This window comes from Sinohyriopsis cumingii, chromosome 4 (assembly GCF_028554795.1).
Source record: "Sinohyriopsis cumingii isolate HCF-2022 chromosome 4, ASM2855479v2, whole genome shotgun sequence".
NCBI classification, from domain to species: domain Eukaryota; kingdom Metazoa; phylum Mollusca; class Bivalvia; order Unionida; family Unionidae; genus Sinohyriopsis; species Sinohyriopsis cumingii.
The window spans coordinates 15,489,358-15,511,029 of NC_142964.1; the positions used below are offsets into that span (position 1 = coordinate 15,489,358).

A 21,672-nucleotide genomic window follows, 5' to 3' on the forward strand; every position below is an offset into this window, starting at 1 on the left:
CCTCACCAAGGTCAAACCACTATCTTCCTCCAATCCAATGTCACCACCAACAGTAGCGCAGAAGTTATATTAAACCCTACCGGGTCCTACGACTCTGCATTCAAATATATCAGCCAAAATCACACCTACGAATTCTTACAGCTAACTGACTAAAGCAGTGTAGTACATACACAAGACACGTTTACTTACAAATGCAGTGATAGAAGTTACGCATGCGTGCAGATAAATTGCTTGTTACGTATTAAATCATTTCATAGGAAGTACTGTAAAGGATTATTATTATAATAACCAGGCTTGTATATGAAACTGTATCCACGAAGAATATTCGTACAGAACGAAACGAATTCGGAACATCACTTCATTCTTTAATATATGCAACATTTAAACGAATTAGTATCGTCATTCAGTAGTAACTTGAAAACAGACCATTATGTATCTACTAACTTGGCGTTGTATGTCAAAGGTCTGATTATCTGTAAGATTTAGAATAAATACTCGAACATCAAATATCTCAAAGAATTCTGTCACATAATACGGATCACAAAGAGAGAATTCAATTTTATTTTTCACTTATCTCTACAACTGAATATTGCTCCCCTAAAGTGTACAGTTTCCTGACAAAACTTGTGCTGTGTTGTGAAGCTACTGTCTAACTCTGTCTTTTACTACCCCGGCTTTGGTGCAATCCACAGCCCGAGAACTTAAGAATACCAATTTTCTCATTGCACGTAATTTGCTCGCGCAGCTTGGGGTGCACCGAACTCAATACTTTGAAATAATTTAAGAAGAAAATAAACCACTCCCGGGTAACGCCGTGAGCGGAAACAAAAGCCGGTCACATTTTAGTTCCGGTATAATGCATAAACATTAATTATACACAATTTTAGGTGGCTGCGTATTTGTATTGCTGAGTCTCCTATCAATCTCTCATATATTCTATATTTAGACCTCTGGGTTCCTCTGGATCTGGAGTATCGGGATGGATTAGAAGGAGGATCCATCATGCAGGGGTTGTTGTGACATTGACGAATGGCGAGAGGTGGCTTATCCACAAGGGCAGTGGGTATGGTGACGCAAGCAGCACCGTGATAACAGATGCAAACTACATGTCCAGCAAGTAAGTTGTGCTGCATTGTTAATATGAACAATGACAATAATGTAAACAAAACAACATTAGTTATTATATTATCATTATGAGCACACTTGTCAAAGTGAAATTAGGACGATCTCTTTTTCGGAGAAAATAAATACTAAAAAATACTACGCTAATACAAGTAGTTGTATGAGGCACATATATGACAAACAGGAAATCCAATATTAAAATGTCCATACGTTTAACATGGGGATAGTACGATGGGGCCAAAAGTTAATCGGGATAAAGGATCGAAAGTTTATGGGGACAAATGGGAATGGTAAATGTTCACGTTAATAATGGAAAATGAGTCGTATGTTCATGGGAACAAGCTAGAATGGTAATGATAAAACCGTTAAGGGGTAAAGTTTCAAAAGGTTATGGGGACAAAACAAAATGGTAAAATTAAATTTTTAGTAAGATGCATTCTAATACACAACATAGCAGCCTTTGTTTACTTTCGAGATGTGTTTATAAATATATTTAACTTGCATGCATACAAACATGTTATCACATAAGATAGGATTCGGTGTAAAGAGGAATGAAATAAACACACATTCTTACACAGACATACTATCGCACAAATAAGGTACGAAGTATTTATCGACACACTACAATACCCTCACACATACAAATACCCTCTAAAGAACGGTATACCGATTTAGATCCTCATCCTCCCCTATCCAAAACAGGCAGAAGACGCCGTCCTCTAGTATACAATTATTAACCTGATTCCTATGCCGCAGGATTAAAGTAAGTACAGCCTCTTTGATTTTATAAAACAAATTATCACATAGTCGGTACACTTTGCCAACAGTGTGTGCAGTTTCGTATTTTTGATATTATAAAATGTGAACATATCACTTTATGTGATTCTGATTGGTCCAAATAAGCCCATGAAATTATTTTGCAGTATTGTCTTTACTGATTGCTGCGATCGTGGGAAAACATTTGTAGCCCTGCCTTCTGGAATGGTTTTGTTTTTTTTCAATGAACATTTTGGCGGCAATTTTTCAACTCGACTCGCGAAAGAAAATTGAGGAAAAATTATCTCGGCTGTCTGATTATGGACAATTGATCTCCACAAGGGTTTGTCGTGTCGTATATAACATTATCATCATAAGAAAAAAGCTAAAAACTCCAATACAAGAATAACAACAAGAAGTGAAACTAAGGGTATTGCTCAGTTCATAGCGGGGGTGTAGGGTTGGGTCCAAACAGGAGAGGGTCGGTGTGTAGTCAACCTTGTCCGATGGGGCCAGGCCACTGACTCTTCCTGTAGCTGTGGTGCTCTACAGACCATGACACACATTGTGAACAACTGTCCCTTGACAAAGTTCCTCGGTGGACAGCAGGTTTTGCACTTTACTAATGATGACGCCGTTAAAAGGCTGGGCATGTACCGGTCTCCAAACTGACAGAAGCTTGTCCAACCACTGCATATTTACAATTCCGAGTCAAAATCAAATGTGTTTACATATTCTGTTTTCTGCTATTCCAGGTCAAGTACTGCAAATATCCGGTCACAAAAAAATTACAGTAAATATGTGAATTTCTGCACCCAGTAGTCCTTCTTTCACATGAATATTGAAACAATGTAAAGTTTAGTTGTGAAGGGTATATAACTGTGGATCGTCTTCTGCACGGTGTATTGCAACAAACAATGCGACATCATGCTCATTGGACATTCTGTGCTGAAAAATGATTGAAACACAGATTTTTATGCCACAGATATTTTATGATCTTATTAAAAAATCTGAATATATCCATTGAATTTAACTCTCCATTTAGTTCTTGTTGAAAATTATCTTTACAACGTTGTTAAAATATAATAAAAAAGAATTCTTCATCACCCTCCCCTTGATTAACCCAAACTTTTCGCTTTCCGTACGGAAAATGTAGATTCTTAACTTTGTTCATCCAGCACTTACCGTGTTCGCCCTATGCATTTTTAGAAAACAATACACAGACAAGATATATGTAATAAGATACTGTCCTTATCATGCATTCACTAAAATACCAGCATTTATATCTTCTTAAGTATCTCCCTTTTCGAAAGACTACAGTTTAGTTGGGGTTTTGTTTCTTCAGTTATATCTTTTACTTTCAGTTGTTGCAATATTCATTTATTTATAATTATTTCGAAGCTAAATAGCAGTATCGGCAAAAGCAACCAAGTCATCTGCATACACAAGTGCAGATAAATTAGCGAATTCTAATGTTTACATCGTTATTCTGCTCAGAAATGTCTTTAAATCGTTTAAGAATAATTAAAATTAAAAAAGGTGATAAAATGGAACCATGCCTTACCCCAGCCGGGCAGTTAAATATTTATGTCAAGCCATTTGGTGTTTTCGCACAAGCTTTGACATTTGTATACATGACTTTCAGTATCGTAAGCATTTTACTACTAATATTTTGATTTACTAATTTATGATAAAAGCAAGCCCCTGTCAATACGTTCAAAGGCTTTCTCGTTATCAACGAAATGGCATAAAACCTACCTCTTTGTTTCCTTAAATATTTACATGTCAGTGTGTTTAGGGTAGATATATTATCTACAATGGAATATCCACCTCTAAAACCAGCTTGTTCTTCACCTAAAATATCATTTTCTTTGATATAGTTCTCCATTCTCATTTAAAATGAAGGTAAATATTTTGCCGAGGACTAGAAAAGGCTAATCCCTCTACAACTTTTAGGCATATTTATATTCCTCTTTTTGTGAATGGGTGTGATAACTGCCGTGGACCAACACTTTAGGAAGTGTCCAAGATCAGATAATTTATTGAATATAGATACTAAGATAGGTAATATTTCCAGTTGCCTTAAAAAATCACCTGAAAGGTGGTCAATTCCACCTGATTTTCCAGACTTCATACTTTTTATAGCATGTTGTATTTCTGATTCCCTTACTTCACCGTCCAAATTTTCATGACCAATATGAGTTGTTTAATTAATCTAAACAAAATTCCATCATCATATAGTATAACAAATAAGTCAGAAAAGTACTGGTACCATCCCGTGATTTAGACCGATGGCCTATGTTACAAATACATTAGTAGTAGTAGTAGTAGTAGTAGTAGTAGCACAACTTCGTAGATGAATATGTGACCGACGTGGGTTTGTGAGAGAGTTTACCAGTGGCTTCCAGTATCCAGTAGTTATATTTTATTTTTTGTACTTTCAGCAGTGACAACAACAACAAAAAGTTCCCTTTTACAATAACTGATAAAATTAGTGTACATTGAACTTGTTCTGCTTCATTTCTTCACCACATGGGAGCAGCCACTTTGAATAACTGTCTACTTTAGGCAGCGCGTTTTTCCCTAATAAGATATATAAATAAATTGTATTCACAATACATGGCATCAGCATAGTGTTAGGACTCTGTGATCTTAAACTAAGCAACAGAAAACAGCGAAAACCAGCAAGTTTTGTAAAATTCATACAATAATTTGTTTTACTAAAATGCAAAGAGAACTTACATTATTGTGAATTAAATCCAAAGCAGTCCCAAACGTTTAATCACAGATGCAAGCCTATGAAGTTCCAATTGAATTTTAGTGGTGTTCCAAATAAATTGAATTTTTTGTACGTTTATGTGGTATCGAATGTGCTAATGTGCCAATGGCCTGGAATATAGTGATGTGTTAAGTCCTTTTTTGTATCATAATAATATGGTCCAAATGCCATTGTCTGAACTCACTATAGTTCCAAAATTAATGTTTAAGTCCAAAACTATAATTTAGCTCTTTGTAATTCCAGTGAATAATAATTTGAATACATAAATCAACTAATACAACAACAAGAATAATTCTGCTTCGGATTTTTAGGTAAGACTAATAATCCTAATTTAAACAAGATTTTATATAGTTTGCCTCGTTCGCAATTTCTATTTTCTGGAAATATTTTGTGAACTTAACGGGAAATTTCCATTCTGGAACATTCTAAGGTCAGAATCAAGATTTCATCTTTGCTTCAAACTGAAGTAAACATGTTTCCAAACTATACTGATATAGATATTTAATATATACTCATAAAGAAATATTAGTAATGTATTATATTGTTTACAAAATAAATGTCACTGGTTAGGTACAGCATTACCTTGATTTTGGACGAAGGTCAATTACAAAATAGAGATATACATAACATATAATGCTGGAGAAAAGCCAACAAACTGTACAAATTAAATATACATAACACAAACATGCTTTACATTTTGCTTGTTGCAAATATACACAACATTATCTTACACTTGCCCGCGTTCAGAATACTGAAGAATTATACAGCAGACACATAACTGCTGCTAATGCTACTTATACTGTTCTTGTTTCTACTTCTAACGTCATTGATGCTGCTAGTGCCTTACTATTGTTGCTGCCTATACTGTTGTTGCTACCATCTGTTGCTGCTGCTATTAAATAATGATGTTGCTTCTACATATACTACTACTACTAGTGGTCTTCCTATGGTCATTGGCTGTCGCTTCCCAGATACGCTATCGTTTCAGCCTGCGATCATGTCGAAACCAACAAATTTATATGCACCACTGCTACTCTGTGGTTTTTCTTTGTGTTTTTTTTTAATTTATAGATCAAGCTATACAAACGAACATTCTATCACGTAATTCCACACAAATGACGCCTTTTCTTATTGTTTCTTGTGTATGTAATTCGTGTATTTCAAAATGATTACCCATTCGCATACCCGTTATATTTTATACCTCACTAGACCCGACTATCTGTAATTACATTGTTGTGTATGGAATTCCTGCCGAAAATTCTCTCATAATCCTTGAAAAAAAATTAATTTAAATCGACATTTAATGTAGTCTGATCGGACGCGAAACATGATTCAGTGAACGTATCCAGGTAAAGTAATAGTAAAATGAATGATTTCGTCCAATATTTAATCCGATAAATGTATGAAAGAGGACCTCTACTTTTGACAGTAACCTATCTTTGATGCTGATGCTGCAATTTAGACAACAAATGCGGTGAAGCCGAATAAGAAAAGTTTTAACATTATTATAAAGCTTTAATAGTATTATAAAGTTTGAATATTATAATAAAGTTGAATATAATTATAAATTTTGCATTATTATTATTATGAAGTTTTATTAGTATTACATTAGTATTTTAAGAGTCTGAGGTGAGAATTATTAAACGCAGAAAATTAAAGTGATTATTTTGAACATTAAAATTTTAAACTTTTTACAGTCATTTCTCTCTAATTTTGCCAACTTCGCTGTCCCAGCTCTCTTTTAGCTGGAAAGAGAAGCCATTTTGCCCACATATTAGATTCCAACATGGACCCTAATTTATTAGTCTAAGCTATTTTGGACTCTTTGTGTTCCTTGCTGCACAAAGTTTAGCAATTTCTCTCTCTAAGTGAGAGTAGTAAACGACTTTGATTTTTATAAGTTCCGATTTTGAATGAGATTGAATTTCAGGACAAAACAGACAAGGAAAAACGCTTGGTAATTTCTGCAAAGGACTTTAATTACAGTGTGACAGTAAAGCAATATATGGTAGGAAAAATATCATGATATATACTATTTACATTGAAAGACAATACGTTTTGAAATGGAAACCTGATACAAAGGAAATAAAGACTATTATGTCCATACGTATATTTTCTTTTATATTTCACTGCATTATTCACGCTTATAATAATAACGTGTGGGTTTTTTAACATTTTTTTGACGATACCGAGTCTTTAACCGGTTGCTATATACAATTTTCGGGGTAATCCCTCACGACTATTATCACTTCGATTATTACTGCTACTTCTTCTAATACAACGGCTACTACTACTAGTATTACTGCTGTTACTACTACTACGTTTCCGACTAATACTACTACACATGCTGCTGCTGCTGTTACACTACTATCATGACCACATTTTGTGATAGTGTCGCATTGCTACAAACTAATACCCATGCAAAAATGTGAAGTAGCCTCAACTAGTGTCGCATTGCTACAAACTACTACCCATGCAAAAATGTGAAGTAGCCTCAACTAGTGTCGCATTGCTACAAACTACTACCCATGCAAAAATGTGAAGTAGCCTCAACTAGTGTCGCATTGCTACAAACTACTACCCATGCAAAAATGTGAAGTAGCCTCAACTAGTGTCGCATTGCTACAAACTAATACCCATGCAAAAATGTGAAGTAGCCTCAACGAGTGTTCGCGGAATAAAGAAAACTAAATTATCGCTACAGTTATCAAAGTAATGTCTTTCATTACAAAATTATATTTTGTAGATGGAAGGCAGAGACAATATACGGGGCCCCAAGTGGCCGAGTGGTCTAAAGCGCTTACGGATCATTGCCATCTCACCTCTGTCTGCGTGGGTTCGAGTCTCTGATTCGGCCAATGTGGGTATATGAGAAAGCTTGCCAGTAGCTTCTCGTGGGTCTGTGGTTCTTTCTGGGGTTTTCCCGGGTTCTTCCTCCATCATTAATACTGGCCGCCATGTATGGCCTATCGTGTGCTGAAAAATGGCGTTAAACCCTACAACAGCAACAGCAACAGAGACAATATACAACTAAGGCTGCAGCGCTTACCTAAATTGTGTAAACGGTTTAAAAACAAACTGAACTAAACTGTATAATCGAAACGTTTAGAGAGACTCAACTTTGAATCTAACGACCCGTAAGGCTTACTGAACAGCCGAAAGATATTATAATAAGCATGGTGTACATCGCTCGGCTTGAGATTTGCGGTACGTCCTTTTAATGATACGGTTTAGTTTATAAGTCGCATCTCCGATAAATATATCTGACAGTTTTAGCAAAACATTCCCAGATTTCATTTATATTATTTCCTACCGTCACATATATGACAAGGTAGCAAAAATTTGATAAGGAATCGTACGTAATGCCTGGACCATGGGATGTTTTGTATAATTCTCAATGACTATGCACTTACAAACTTTAGTTTTATTATCTGACATATTGTTCAAAGCAAAATACTGAAGCTGACAGAAATTTCTGTCATCATTATCAGTAGATTAACTTGATGTGTAATCGTATGTAATGTGCGTTATAACAGGTAAGTTCAACGTGGTTTTTTTTTTGTTTGTTTTTTTTTTTACAATGTCACATGTGAAAGTCATAGATAATTACTTTAAGAAAAGTTTTCATAAAATCCATCCAAAGAATAATTTCAGGGAAAGATATGGAAGTATATAATTACCGTATATAATAGCTATTTCTTGAGTCCTGCTGCAAATTACACTGACCCAGATCTGCATAACGGGCCGGCAGATCTGGATTTGTGCAATTGTTAGTAGTAACCAGCAGAACAAACAATCTAGACCCTTATCTTCGGACTCCATAGACTACACAGGTCAGGATCTATGTTGCCTGCATTTTTACTCGACTTATAAGTTAGTTCATATGGTATAAGTAGTAATTCCTGCGTCCATGACAGTCCCATACAGGTCCGTTTACACGTTTACCAATTTTATACAAATTGATATGTGTAACCATTGTAGCCTCGACGAAACGCAGAACGTATACGATATATGCAACTGTATCATCATGTTAAGTCTAATTTCTACTTTTAATTGAAACGATATGCAACTTCTATTTTATCTTGATTTTAGGAATAAATGATTTAGCTATTTAAAATATGCAAACATTTCGGCATTAAATTATATATATATATATATATATATATATATATATATATATATATATATATATATATATATATATATATCAGATAAAAAGAAACAGACCATAGGTATTGAAAACAAAAATACACACATCAAGGACATGAGTTAATGGGGTCTGAGTTTCCGGAAGGGAGACACGTAAGAGATTCTATTTTCCTGCAAAGTTTTAGTTTCAACTCTTTTTGTTTTTTCTTCCAGCTGGAACCTTGAAAAAAGTGGGTATGTGAGTGGCAGCCGCACTGTGGACGATTTTCTGAGAGCAGGTGAAATTGATTCGTCCTACAATATTTTCTTATCAAATTGTCTGACTGCAGCCAATAAAATGTGGAGACTTGTGGATGACTGACAGGCGATATGTTTTTCTTGTACTTCCGGATAGTAATTTGCTGAACAACAGTACAATTAATTTTTTACAATAAAACAAACATTATCAAAGTGTCATTTTGTATTTACTATTTAAAGTCTGCTTCCTCTCTAACACGAATAACCATACTTGTGACGACAAAAGGTTGGTAAGGAAATTATCAGCTCTCAGTTTCATATATCACTATGACTTCTATAAGGCACCTTTTCAGTATATCTGGCACAATGTTGTCGAGAATGGAAACGGCCAAATTTCGTTGCTTCAAACACGGATGCCTTGGATTGCATGAAACTATTCTGGACAGCCTGACATGATATCTATCATTATATGAAACCTCCTTAACTGAACCAATAAACACTCGAACTAATTTACTGGACACATGGAGGGTCGTGTTAATCCGGGTTTCACTTTTCAGTTGATACAAATAGTTCATGGGTTGGCTGTCACAATGTCTTGCGAGACGGGTTAAAGTAATGGCTATAAAATGTTGACAAGTCAATCCACGTTAAGGCCTTTCTACATAAAGCAGTTTCAAGTAATGGTTATTAAACATTGACGAGTCAATCCACGTTAAGGCCTTTCTACATAAAGCAGTTTCAAGTAATGGTTATTAAACATTGACGAGTCAAGCCACGTTAAGGCCTCTCTACATAAAACAGTTTCAAGTAATGGTTATTAAACATTGACGAGTCAATCCACGTTAGGGCCTTACTACATTAGGCAGTTTCAGGTAATGGTTATTAAACATTGACGAGTCAATCCACGTTAAGGCCTTTCTACATAAAACAGTTTCAAGTAATGGTTATTAAACATTGACGAGTCAAGCCACGTTAAGGCCTTTCTACATAAAGCAGTTTCAAGTAATGGTTATTAAACATTGACAAGTCAATCCACGTTAAGGCCTTTCTACATAAAACAGTTTCAAGTAATGGTTATTAAACATTGACAAGTCAATCCACGTTAAGGCCTTTCTACATTAAACAGTTTCAAGTAATGGTTAAAATGCTGACATGTCAATCTACTCGAAGGCCTTTCTACATAAGGCAGTTTGTAGTTAATCACCAGTAGACATAATCTGGTAATTCAAATATTCTAATTTGTTTTCTTTCGAAGTTCAACGATTGTAAAGCTTTTGAAAATGGTATGCATGTTTATATACGTACTATTCACTCAAACATCATTTGTGTCATAACATTTATGTGAATTTAAAACTTGATATTTACTATGAGATGATACAAGATTTCTTAAAGTCTTGAATAATAGCATTTATTCCAGACACTGACTTGAAGTGGGGACTTATCATGTCTGACACAAATTTAAATGAGACTAAGCCAGACACTAACTTGCAGTGAGGACTTATTATGTTTGATACTAATTTGAAGTGGGAACTTACTTAAACCGATATTAATTATTCCTACCATGGTGAAGCAAGTTTGACTCAGAAACGGTTTGATTTTCTGCAGTCCACAGACGGTATCTTTCACAGCTAGCTATTTTACATATAGCAAAGAATATACGAATACAAATAATGCTTTTACCTTAGAATAAAAGCCTGCTTCATGCTAGTCAGGAAGCTACAAACAAATAAAGGTATCACTACATGCAGTGGTTGTGAATTCTTTCGAACAAAGTTAGGGAAGAAGTTTGAAGTGGATCCAACTGGTAGATAATGGAAAATTATAACAGATATCAACCTAAGATGTGTCTGGTTCACTTATTAGTATCGAACTGACAAAAGCAGCTCACATTGTTTTCTTTTAAAGCTAAACTTCTTCTGGGACAAGTGCTAAATCTCAGTGAATAATTTCCATATACAAAACGGATACACCTGTTTAATACACAAATAATCGCAATACCTTAATTATACCATCCAGATTACCAGTTTCTGTATTGTTATGGCTGTGATGCAGCGCGGACAACATACTTCTTTCTACCTGCAAGTTTAGTACAAAAGGTATATGCACCCAAGCAACCAATTCACTCCTCAGTGTTCATGGCGAAGATTCAGATTTGAGAAAATGTGATGCACGCGGTCCCAACACAGCCCCTATGAGTATGTAATATATATATATATATATATATATATATATATATATATATATATATATATATATATATATATATATATATATATAATTTCATATGGCGAATAACAGTCCTTTCAAGTGCCATGGTTCCAGAAAAAGGATTGCGTGTGTCAGGCATTAAGATAATACAATAAACTGATAACGAACAGTGCAAAACTAATTTCCAACCAGACTATGCGCATTCGACTCTAAATGAGTCTTTTCAAAAGCATATGCAAAACAGACAACAAGACAAACCAAAAAATAAAAGGCGTTGAGGGTACTAAATTTGACATGACTAATTCTACAGCAATAAATGTTCGACATTTATTATGTTTCAACTAGCTGGCTTTAACTTGATACCGATGCTGAAAAATATTTTATATTGACCTAGAAATCGATGAGCCATATGGCTATCTCATTTTTATTATTTTAATTTGCGTATCCGCAAATTATATCTCATATATTTCATTGTTTTATTAGTGATTATAGGTTACTGTGTAACAAATATGCAAATTAAACGAATAGTTTAGATGAAAATGTGCCGGCTGCAAAAAGACGATTTAATTGTGCGTGGCTGTAGTCTTCATGGTTTAAATTGCTTCAATGTTCAGTTATGCTTCTGATTACAAATGTACTAAAGAATATGTGCAAATAATAAATTTCTGTTGCACAGCTGACATAGTATATTACTAAGAAAGTGAATATACACAGGTGTGCCCTTTCGTAGTGTATTACTAAGAAAGTGAATATACACGGGTGTGCCCTTTCGTAGTGTATTACTAAGAAAGTGAACACAGCTGTTCCCTGGCGTAGTGTATTACTAAAAAAGCGAATATATTCTATGAATATAATAGGATGCTTACATAACCTTTCGAGAACTAAAAACACTTCTTTGTAATGAACTGATAAAGTAACCAGAAAACATCGTTTCGTTAAATGGGAACGATTTCTTGATACTGCATTAATAAAGTAACTAGCCAGATCTAATAACGTTCTGACAAGGAAGGAGGTCAGGCCGCCAAAATAGTCAATGTTTAACCCGAGTATACTGTAAACTGTATATTTCCGATTGATCCATTCCATGTGTTATTATCTATTTCAAGAAAGGCTATTCCATTGGAATTATCAATTTACCGTTGATACGATGGGATAATAACGTTCGAACCAGCCATTGGATCTATACGCTAGTTAACGTATTAAATAAAACGCTACATATATATAATACAGAACGATTACGGCGTAAATTCATGTTTACATATCTCAGATGGGTATTACTTTTCTGTCAACTGACAAGAAAATCTTAGCATTTCAGTCTGTATTTCAGCTTACACACATTTGTCCGTCTTTATATCAGGATGATTTATTGACTTCAGCTACAATGTTCATCGCCGGAGTAAAATCATTCTACTAAGAATATTCCAATAACCTCACTTCAGTCGATAGAAATTCACAGTGATATGAGTTGATACTGTCGGTTCTTCACTTTCCTTGGAATGCGTATTTTCATGAATTTCGTGAGTAGGAACCTTTCTCGGCCCACGAATAAAAAGGTTCATGAAAATTTCTTTTCTAGACTTTAAAAACCAAATAAACTTCTTCCAAGACATGAAGTAGGTCTCAATGAATACTTTCCATACACAAAACTGACAGAAATCTACCTGCTTACTACACAAATAATTACAATAGCTGAATTACATAATTTGATATTTGCCAAAATTGACTTCACAGTATAAAATGTTTGATTGACGGACCGATTCGCGTTGGTCAAAGGATTTCTTGGTTCATAAAACTTTCTATTCACTTCAAGAAAGGTCAATAATTACGTAGTATCTATCATGCCATGGTAGATTTTAAATCTTTGATGCTAGACAAATGTGATTCCAAGACAAATATACGAGGTCCTCTGTAATAAGAGACTACATAAATATACAAAAACTACATTCGTGTTTTGTTTCGAATCACCAGTAAGAACATGTTTGATAGGCGTAATGAACCATCATGCACAGGCGCATTTATACGCTTTATCAAAGGAGTTGTTTTCTCTAACTGAAAAAACAGCAAAGACTGTTTAATTTTTTTATTACATACTGTCCCTTTGTTCACGCATTCGAAATATTGTCTGCTCTTTGGGGAATTAAAAACATTGAAAACAGATTTATATTTATAACAGTACGTTTTGAAACATTACAACATCCATTTAGTTCCATTATTGGTGTGCAATACGGTAATCGCACGAAACGTTCATAACGAAGACCAAATGAAACAGGTAAGCTTAAATGAGTACAATAAATATAAGAATAATTTTCAAATGTAGAATTATCAACAGAATATAAACTGCATATTCAACGTCAATGTAACATGCATGAACCTAGCAAGACTGAGTCTAGTATTTGCAAATTCATATGTAAACTCATGATGTATTATTTTTCTTTGAACTGAGCTTGTAAATCGATTGGCTTGTATAGTATTGTCTTTCTCATTTGTACGGGACAGGAGACAAGGTAGGCAATTCGGGTTGAAAATCAGGTCAAGTTAAACAGATGGCATATATAAGTTTGTCGTTTTATAGGTTTAAGTTCATTTTTAGCACATGGTAGCAAGTATATCTGGTTAAGGATGAACCCAGGAAAACTCCGGAAAGAACCACCGACCCACGTAAGGTACTAGCAAGCTTTCTCATATAACCACATTGGCCGAGCCCAAGACTTGAACCAGCGCAGACAGAGGTGAGATGGCAGTAACCTGTAAAGGAGAGCGGCTTATACCACTCGATCATCCGGGATTCCTAGCATAAATAGGAGCAATAAATTAGCTCTAATGCACAACTGCACATCTATATCAGAAAGAAGCATAACATTGGCATTCTAATATACCAGATATACCACTTTGGGGCCAAATTATGTTAGCGTGTGTACAGATACAGCTTGGTAGCATATTTTTGTTTCAATTGCAAGCAAGACCAGTTACAAGTGATGTAATTAGGTAGACGGACATAGGTTGAGTAATTTAAAGATCGAGTACATACACACAGACTCATACATGGATAGACATGTGGAACTGCTATGTACGATGCATAAATATTTCAAAATTATTATGGGTAAAAGAAAAATGATAAGCACACCACTCTGCAGCTATAACAATGAAATTTAATTATGTCCTATATCTATGACGCTTTATCACTGTATACTAGGTAAAACCACCCTTGATTGACGGAATACTAAAACGAGTCATTTAAGCAAAATTCAACTCAATCTATGGGTATATAATAGTACTTGGAATGGAATTTTTAAAAAATTATTTAAGAAATCTCACAGGCATATTTTGCCAAACAAAAAGCACTGATGAATATTATGTCTGTATCCTTGATTTAAATTAATTTCTCCGATATGTCATTGTCAAATAGTGTGTAACAACCAAACACTCTTTTCTGTAGGATTTTATTGATTTTCTCCTAAAATGTGAAATCGGTCTTGATAAATGGTAAATCTGTATACCCTTTATCGCCATGCTAAATGCTCTTGCTAAATACATGCATTGATCAAGACATGAAGTCAAAACTATTCACATCATGAACCAGTAAATTGCAATTACGGTATTGGGTAGTTATCAAGTTTCTCTAGCCAATTATCAAGTATCTCTAGCAAATTATCAAGTTTCTCTAATTCAGTGAAATTCGTAGATTAAAGAGAGCATACCGATGGTTGTGCTAGTAACAACTAAAATTTATGCGTCTGATCCCGGCATTGACTCCGAGTCAGAGAGGTGAACAAACTTGTACGTCGTCCACGTGCTAATATCCTTGTTGTATCGGAGCACAAGTTCCTCTGAATATGGAATAGAACTCACAGAGCTGTTACTCTCACTCACAAAGTCCACGCCAACGTCATTTAACCAATAGTCCTCACAATCCCGCTCTGAGTCCGACTCGTCTGTGTAGTAATTCATAAGCGATTCAAGTTCCTGTTCCATTTTCTCTTCATAAATATCACAATACGATGAATCAGAGCTGTAATCAACAGAAGGTTTGTCGATATAACTTCCAGTTTTGGTGTCTACTTCAGATATATGAGACAGAACCTTTGGTCGGATGGGTTCATTTTCTACGGCGTGTTTGTAATTACAGCATCTCCAGTCAATGCTGTTGCACAGCTCGCTACCATCTGTGTACCTTTCATCAAAGGTGACATCATTTCTGGATGAAACGGTGGAAAGTGATGTATTTTCTTCCTTTACACAATTCACAATTCCTGCCTGTAAGGAAGGCAGGTAGCCGTTGAAGATTGTCCATGACGGGGTCCTTTTCTCAGAGGATCGTGGCGGAGTTTTGGAAGTAATTATATTCCTTCTTGTCATATCACTCTGCAACATCCTTTGTTTCCACTCTGAATCACCCAAAATATTTAACCTAGCATTTCTTTGTTCTAATTTATCAGTGACGTCTTCAATTTGTCGGACAAGAATCCCAATATCACTAACAATACCCTGAAGGTTGGTAAGTACTCCTTCCAAGCTGATGATAGTATTCTGAATACACACGCGAAGACACTCGTTACTTGGTGGAAGTGAACATGTATCCAGCGTTCGTACAGCCATATCACCATCGGCTAAATTTGTCTTTGTCCGTAAAACTGCACTTTTAAGCAATAAAATCTTACCTTGGATTGATAAAAGTAATACTAAGATTTGAAAACTTAAATAGGTTAACTTAGAACTTCAGTTTTGGAACCTAATATTAAACGATTAGGTAATTAATCACGTACCTAATATCAGACGATTACATATAAAGTCACATACCTAATATTATCTAAAATGGCCTTGTATATTTTCGCTAAAGGTTTTCGAAAATGTTAGGATGAATACGCAAATAATATTCAATACAGAAAAAAAAACAAAATCGTTACTTATTAAATGTCAGACAGTTCCATTTTATGCTCTGTCTGGCCTGCGGTTACTTGATAATGACAATCAACATATAAATATTCTGCAGATAAGAATTCAAAAGAAACCATGTCTTTAGGGCGGCTTGCTTGTGTAGGCACGAAACATTTAATTTCTACTGTACGTCTCGGAGCGTCACTGTTCAGTCTCTTCAGAAGAAAAACAAAAACATAATTTGATCTGAATGCTGGAAAGCGTCTAATATCAAGACGGATACAGTCTCATCCAGTTCGTGTCTTTCTAACTGCTCTATCGATAACTTATCGTTAATGCTTTTCCACTTTCAGAGTAATGCCGGCAAATATATGATCATGCAGTAGCGCTTCTGATGTTAGTGAATGGCATAAGAGGCTGACACTAAATTTGCCCACAAAATTAGTCTTATATATTTCTCAGCTAAGACGCGTTCTCGGCAATTCGATCAAAAGAACAGGACGCATTAATGCATACAATTAATGTATACAATAGTATACGATACTCATAATAATCGATTTTAATGTCGAGAGAATTACATATCTCAATTCACAGTAATGTATAATGCAAATCAGACAAAGTCTTAAAGGAAAACTACTACAAGCATCTAGTCACTTAGTTTACAAGCTCGAGATTATAACCATGCTTTGCGCTACTTTTAATTGTTAGCTATGACACAGATAAATCAAGACCGGAGTTTCCAGGAAAAATGTTTTTAAAGTAGTCCAGTGTACTGTTATCTTAAACGCATTATAAATCAGTGCTAAACAAACACTTACGTATCTCCTACTTTTAGAAGTGAATTCCAAAATAATAATTAAGAACACCGGAGTCACCTCTATTCACATTAGAAACCTACATGGAAACCGTGTTTTGTGGTTAACAATTATGCAAATGAAATGCTTTAATGCATTCAAAGTATAGTTTAATTAGTGAATAGTGATCATTACAGACTAGTGCGGTGCTTGTCTTCTGCCCCAGTTCTATTTATATACAAATCACACAAAACGCGTGCCTGGTTTAACACATTCCTGCCTCTCTGCGTCACACTTAAAATCCCATAACCATCTCATCACCGGTCACTTTTAACTGTCCCTCTGCCACTCCTAAGCACCTTGCAACTCCATACTATTGGAGAAGTAAATTTCATCTGCGAACTTTCTTCCTATGGTCTAATGAAACAAATGACACGTATCGTCTGTAAATAAAAAAGGTACCAAGTCCTTAACAATCGAGCAAATCATCGACTTTCTGTTTCACGTTCATCATCCATTTAGCTAATTCTCAGCTGTAAAAGAAATCCACTTTTCATTAACGTGATAGCTGTCAACAGTTCTCTTGCGCGGGGTTCGTCTTCTTTAATGAGTATCAACACACAGAATGTATAGGAAATGCAGTAAATGGTTCTTCTGCAAAAGTGTCTTTCAAATATTTCAGTGCGAAAAGCATAGTTTCACTGCCATTCAGTCCCGCATACACGCCTGAAATGAAAGTAGAACTGTGTAAATAAAAGTGTTACTTCATAAACAAAATTCTGATAATATTAGTGGACAATTATCAAAGTATGAAATCCAGCATTTATGTTAAATAATATTCTAGCGAGTGTCAGAACTTTAGTAAGGTCATGATTAAATCACGTGATTTATAATAGGGGTGTTAGCAAATCAGAAGACGAATCTTAACTGTAAACAAAAATGGTAGACAATTTCTTCTTCATATTTAAAATGCAAATATCTCATTTATGATCAAAATATATAAACTGGTATATATATATATATATATATATATATATATATATATATATATATATATATATATATATAAAGTACATGTAAGGTCCATCATCAGGGAATGTGCATTACTTGATTACTTCTTTTGCAAACTTTGTTTTTATCATATGTGTGTGTAATGAGGAGTGTACTTCCGTATCCACATGATACCATAAAAGAAAAGTTGGAGATTGCTTATTCTGTCCCCAAAATGCTACGGCCATCAAGCCCAGACATAGGCTTGATGTCATAATCCATTGCTCGGAGACTTTGCGTCAATTTTTAAATGTTTCCGAAGGCTAAACTTGTTGAACATGGATGTAATACTGACCATAGGACTTGTTGAACATGGATGTAATACTGACCATAGGACTTGTTGAACATGGATGTAATACTGACCATAAGACTTATTGAACATGGATGTAATACTGACCACAGTATTCATCATTTTTGCTTAAACATAACTACTTCTGACTGAAATATTCCAGGTTGCAATTGTAATTTTAAAAGGTTTGAAAATGCATGCCTTTGAATCTGTTCGAACCATGGCACCCAAAATTTATTTTATTTTCACCGCCAGGCTGCGATGCATATCTAGCATAGACAAAGACGATAAAGTAACTATACTGCCAAGTAATCGTACAATTAAAGTAACTATATTGCCAAGTAATCGCACAATTAAACTTTTCTCTGAATCTAAAGAAAAATTTTTTTAAAAAATATAAACCACTAAAAGATGAATGTACGAAAAGAATTTAATCTAAAACTATCATGCATACTGCCCTCAGTTGTCATTAGATCAAAATGCCTCAACGATTTATCTGTACAAAAATCACACTATACACAATATAAAAACTACAACATACAATTTCCCACTTGCACAATATCTTAGGAGCTGTTGGTTAATTAATATTAAGCTATATTTTATGGAAATTCTCGCTATGATCGAGACGGATTAAAAACAAAACCAGAAGAAGAAAAAATTGTAGAATGATACAAGTAAATGATTGCGTTCCTGGATATCTATTGATCGTTCTTGGATATCTATTGATCGCCGTTGGATATATATTGATCGCTCTTGGATATCTATTGATCGCTCTTTTTTACATAGTTACGGTCAGATTGTAGCTGCCACACGGCTGATATACAATTAGATTCTCCATTTGAAAGCTTTCACTACTACATGTCTGGTTCTCCAAGAATCGTCAAATTTGACATTAATAAGTATGTGCTTTGACAGTCCGTCTCCATCGGGCCAACATGAAAGTGAAGAACTGCGCAGCTAAAAACTTCAAAATATTCTCCATGCTCAACTGAAATGTTTTAATAAACTGCACTGAAGTATTAATTTAGGTCAAAACCACCATATTTTGTTTATACCTATTAAATTGGAGCTAAAGTAAAATACGTATAGAAAAAGAAACGGAACAGTGTGGGCGTTTTCATGATTATTGCTTGTATACACACATACGCGAAGTGGAAGCTTAACTGCATAGTAAACTATCAAATAGGGTGTCTGTGCTTTTTTTTAACCTTGCTTCACGCTATAGGAGATATTCGCACCCCATTGCTAAATGTTCTACCTAATCATGTCATTTAACGTTGATATACCATTTTAATTTACATCTACTTTGTTTCGCTTCAACATTTAACTGTGCTACGATGTTGATACAGAAATTGCAAAGAAAACATTGAGGGAAAATATTGTATCCTGTTGTAGCCATTCAAACAACAACAACAACCAAAATAATCAATATTTAACTACAATTAGGTGCTGATATTTTTGTTTGGCGTTAAATGCTTTATGAACCTAGACACTCCTGAGATCCACTAAGTTTATTATAATCACACTATTTCAATCAACATAATCTGTTGGTAATACTGGAATAATAGGTATCATCGCAGTCGTCTTTTTCACAATCCCGACGGTACTTTTAAAAGAATTCACATCAAGGATATAGAATGTCAAGACAATGCCGAGAAAACGTATTCGGCTGTTCGGGGGCAGGGGGAGACGGGGAGCGGAGGATATACATTTCTAATAGGCACCACTCTGATCTTATCTTGTCATTAGAACCAACACCCCGTGTAAACATGACGCCCTGCTATGATGCAGTCTGTGAGGTTTCAGCTAACTTTGGACGGTTTATTGGAACTGGATGTTGCCATGATAATCAGGCATGATTAGTTCATTAAGTGTACAAGAAGAATTTATTACTTAACAAAAAAAAAATGACTGATCGGTCTGCCCGTGATATCAATTATTATCGACGGAATATTATGATACAATCTGTCCGTCCGTACTGGTGTAATATCATTGAACAATGCTGATAACGTAAAATCTGGACACGTGAAACTTGGGTTACTGATAACTCCATGAGCAGAGATGATTGTGAAAAACTTTCCGAATTTTTTTCGAGCCCTGGGGAGAGGCTAAGGCTGTGTATGCGTGTGTGTGTGCGTGAGTGTGTGGGTTTGTGTGTATGCGTGTGTAGATTTGTGTGAGTGCATGTGGGGATGAGAATGTGTGGGTTTGTGTGTGTGTGCGTGTGTGTTCGTGCGTGTGTTTATTAAAGTGTGTGGGTTTGTGTGTGTGTGTGTGTGTGTGTGTGTGTGTGTGTCTGAGAAAGATAGTGTGTGGGTTTGTGTTTGTGTGTGTGTGTGTGTGTGTGAAATTACATAAATTTGGAATAACTCTCGATCTGTATTGTATCCCACGTTTTAGATATGAATATACATGAGTAATTACCCAACTTCCAACAAAACAAAAGACAGTGACCACAGGGCCATGCGCCTAATCCTAAGAATATAGGCCCTGTGTCATAGCAGACAAACTATTGATATCCTCACCCTACATTGTCGGATTACCAGATAGGCAGAGTAGGTACCCGCCTATGGGCCCCACGCCTTTTAGGGGCCCCGCAACAATAATTTTTTAATAATTTTTGTTTAATAACATAAAATGTTAAGTTGTTTAATAACATTAATAATTGTCAATATTTGTTTTGTGTAATAAAATTGGTTTAGTAAAATTGTTGTTTGGTAAAATTAAAAACGTATTGGGGGGGGGGGGGGCAAGATTTCGACTGCCGAAGGGCCTCCACGGGGTTTAATCCGGCACTGTCACCCTATCACTATATATGCTTTCAGGGGCATGAATGAAAAGAAATATGTTTATATTACAACTGACATTGTTCATTCCTACACAAAATGACTTATTTCCTGAGTCATAGTTGGATACTACTGAGATCCCACCATGAAACTACATACAAACTAACTAGACATGCAACAATAATGTATACATGCATCTGACACTGATCCGTGGGTCAACTCACACTGATCCTTGGGTAAATTCACACTGATCCTTAGGTCAGTCCACACTGTTCCTTAGGTCAATCCACACTGATCCTTAGGTCCATTCACATTGATCCTTGGGTCAATCCACACTGATCCTTGGGTCAATCCCTTTTCTATGAAAAGTAGCACCTAAGTCACAATTTGGAAGCTTCTGAGATCGCCAGCCCGTAATCGTGCGTACCTTACTAGGAATTAAAAGACAACTGACATGGACCCTGAGGGCTATCTACCCCTAGGAACTTAGCCCTCGGGTTATAACTTGGACTCTGTTCAGAAGCCCACCCAGTGACCATATATACACTTACTTGGCACGAAAAGACAAATGTAAACACGCAACCGACATGGACAATGGGGTCCATTTCTACACCAGGGAACTTAGCT

General features: G+C 35.4%; 2 protein-coding genes across 3 annotated transcripts in view; one reads left to right on the forward strand and one right to left on the reverse strand.

The window, feature by feature from the left end:
• Window positions 1-946: 946 nt before the first annotated feature.
• On the forward strand, window positions 947-9,257 carry LOC149800660 (uncharacterized; the record flags this gene model as incomplete). Its single annotated transcript, XM_089954700.1, is given in 2 exon segments — window positions 947-1,117; window positions 9,020-9,257. Coding segments are annotated over 2 exon segments (319 nt in total), but the record flags the coding sequence as incomplete, so codon positions are not given.
• A 5,123-nt stretch (window positions 9,258-14,380) lies between these two features.
• The window catches only part of LOC149800661 (uncharacterized), a 55,113-nt gene continuing 47,821 nt past the window's right edge, over window positions 14,381-21,672 (reverse strand). For both annotated transcript variants that reach the window (XM_089954698.1, XM_089954699.1), the window contains exon 2: window positions 14,381-17,646. In XM_089954698.1, the coding sequence (XP_089810824.1) occupies window positions 14,978-15,847 (870 nt within the window). In that variant the 5' untranslated portion in view covers window positions 15,848-17,646 and the 3' untranslated portion in view covers window positions 14,381-14,977. The remainder of the gene's footprint in view (window positions 17,647-21,672) is intronic.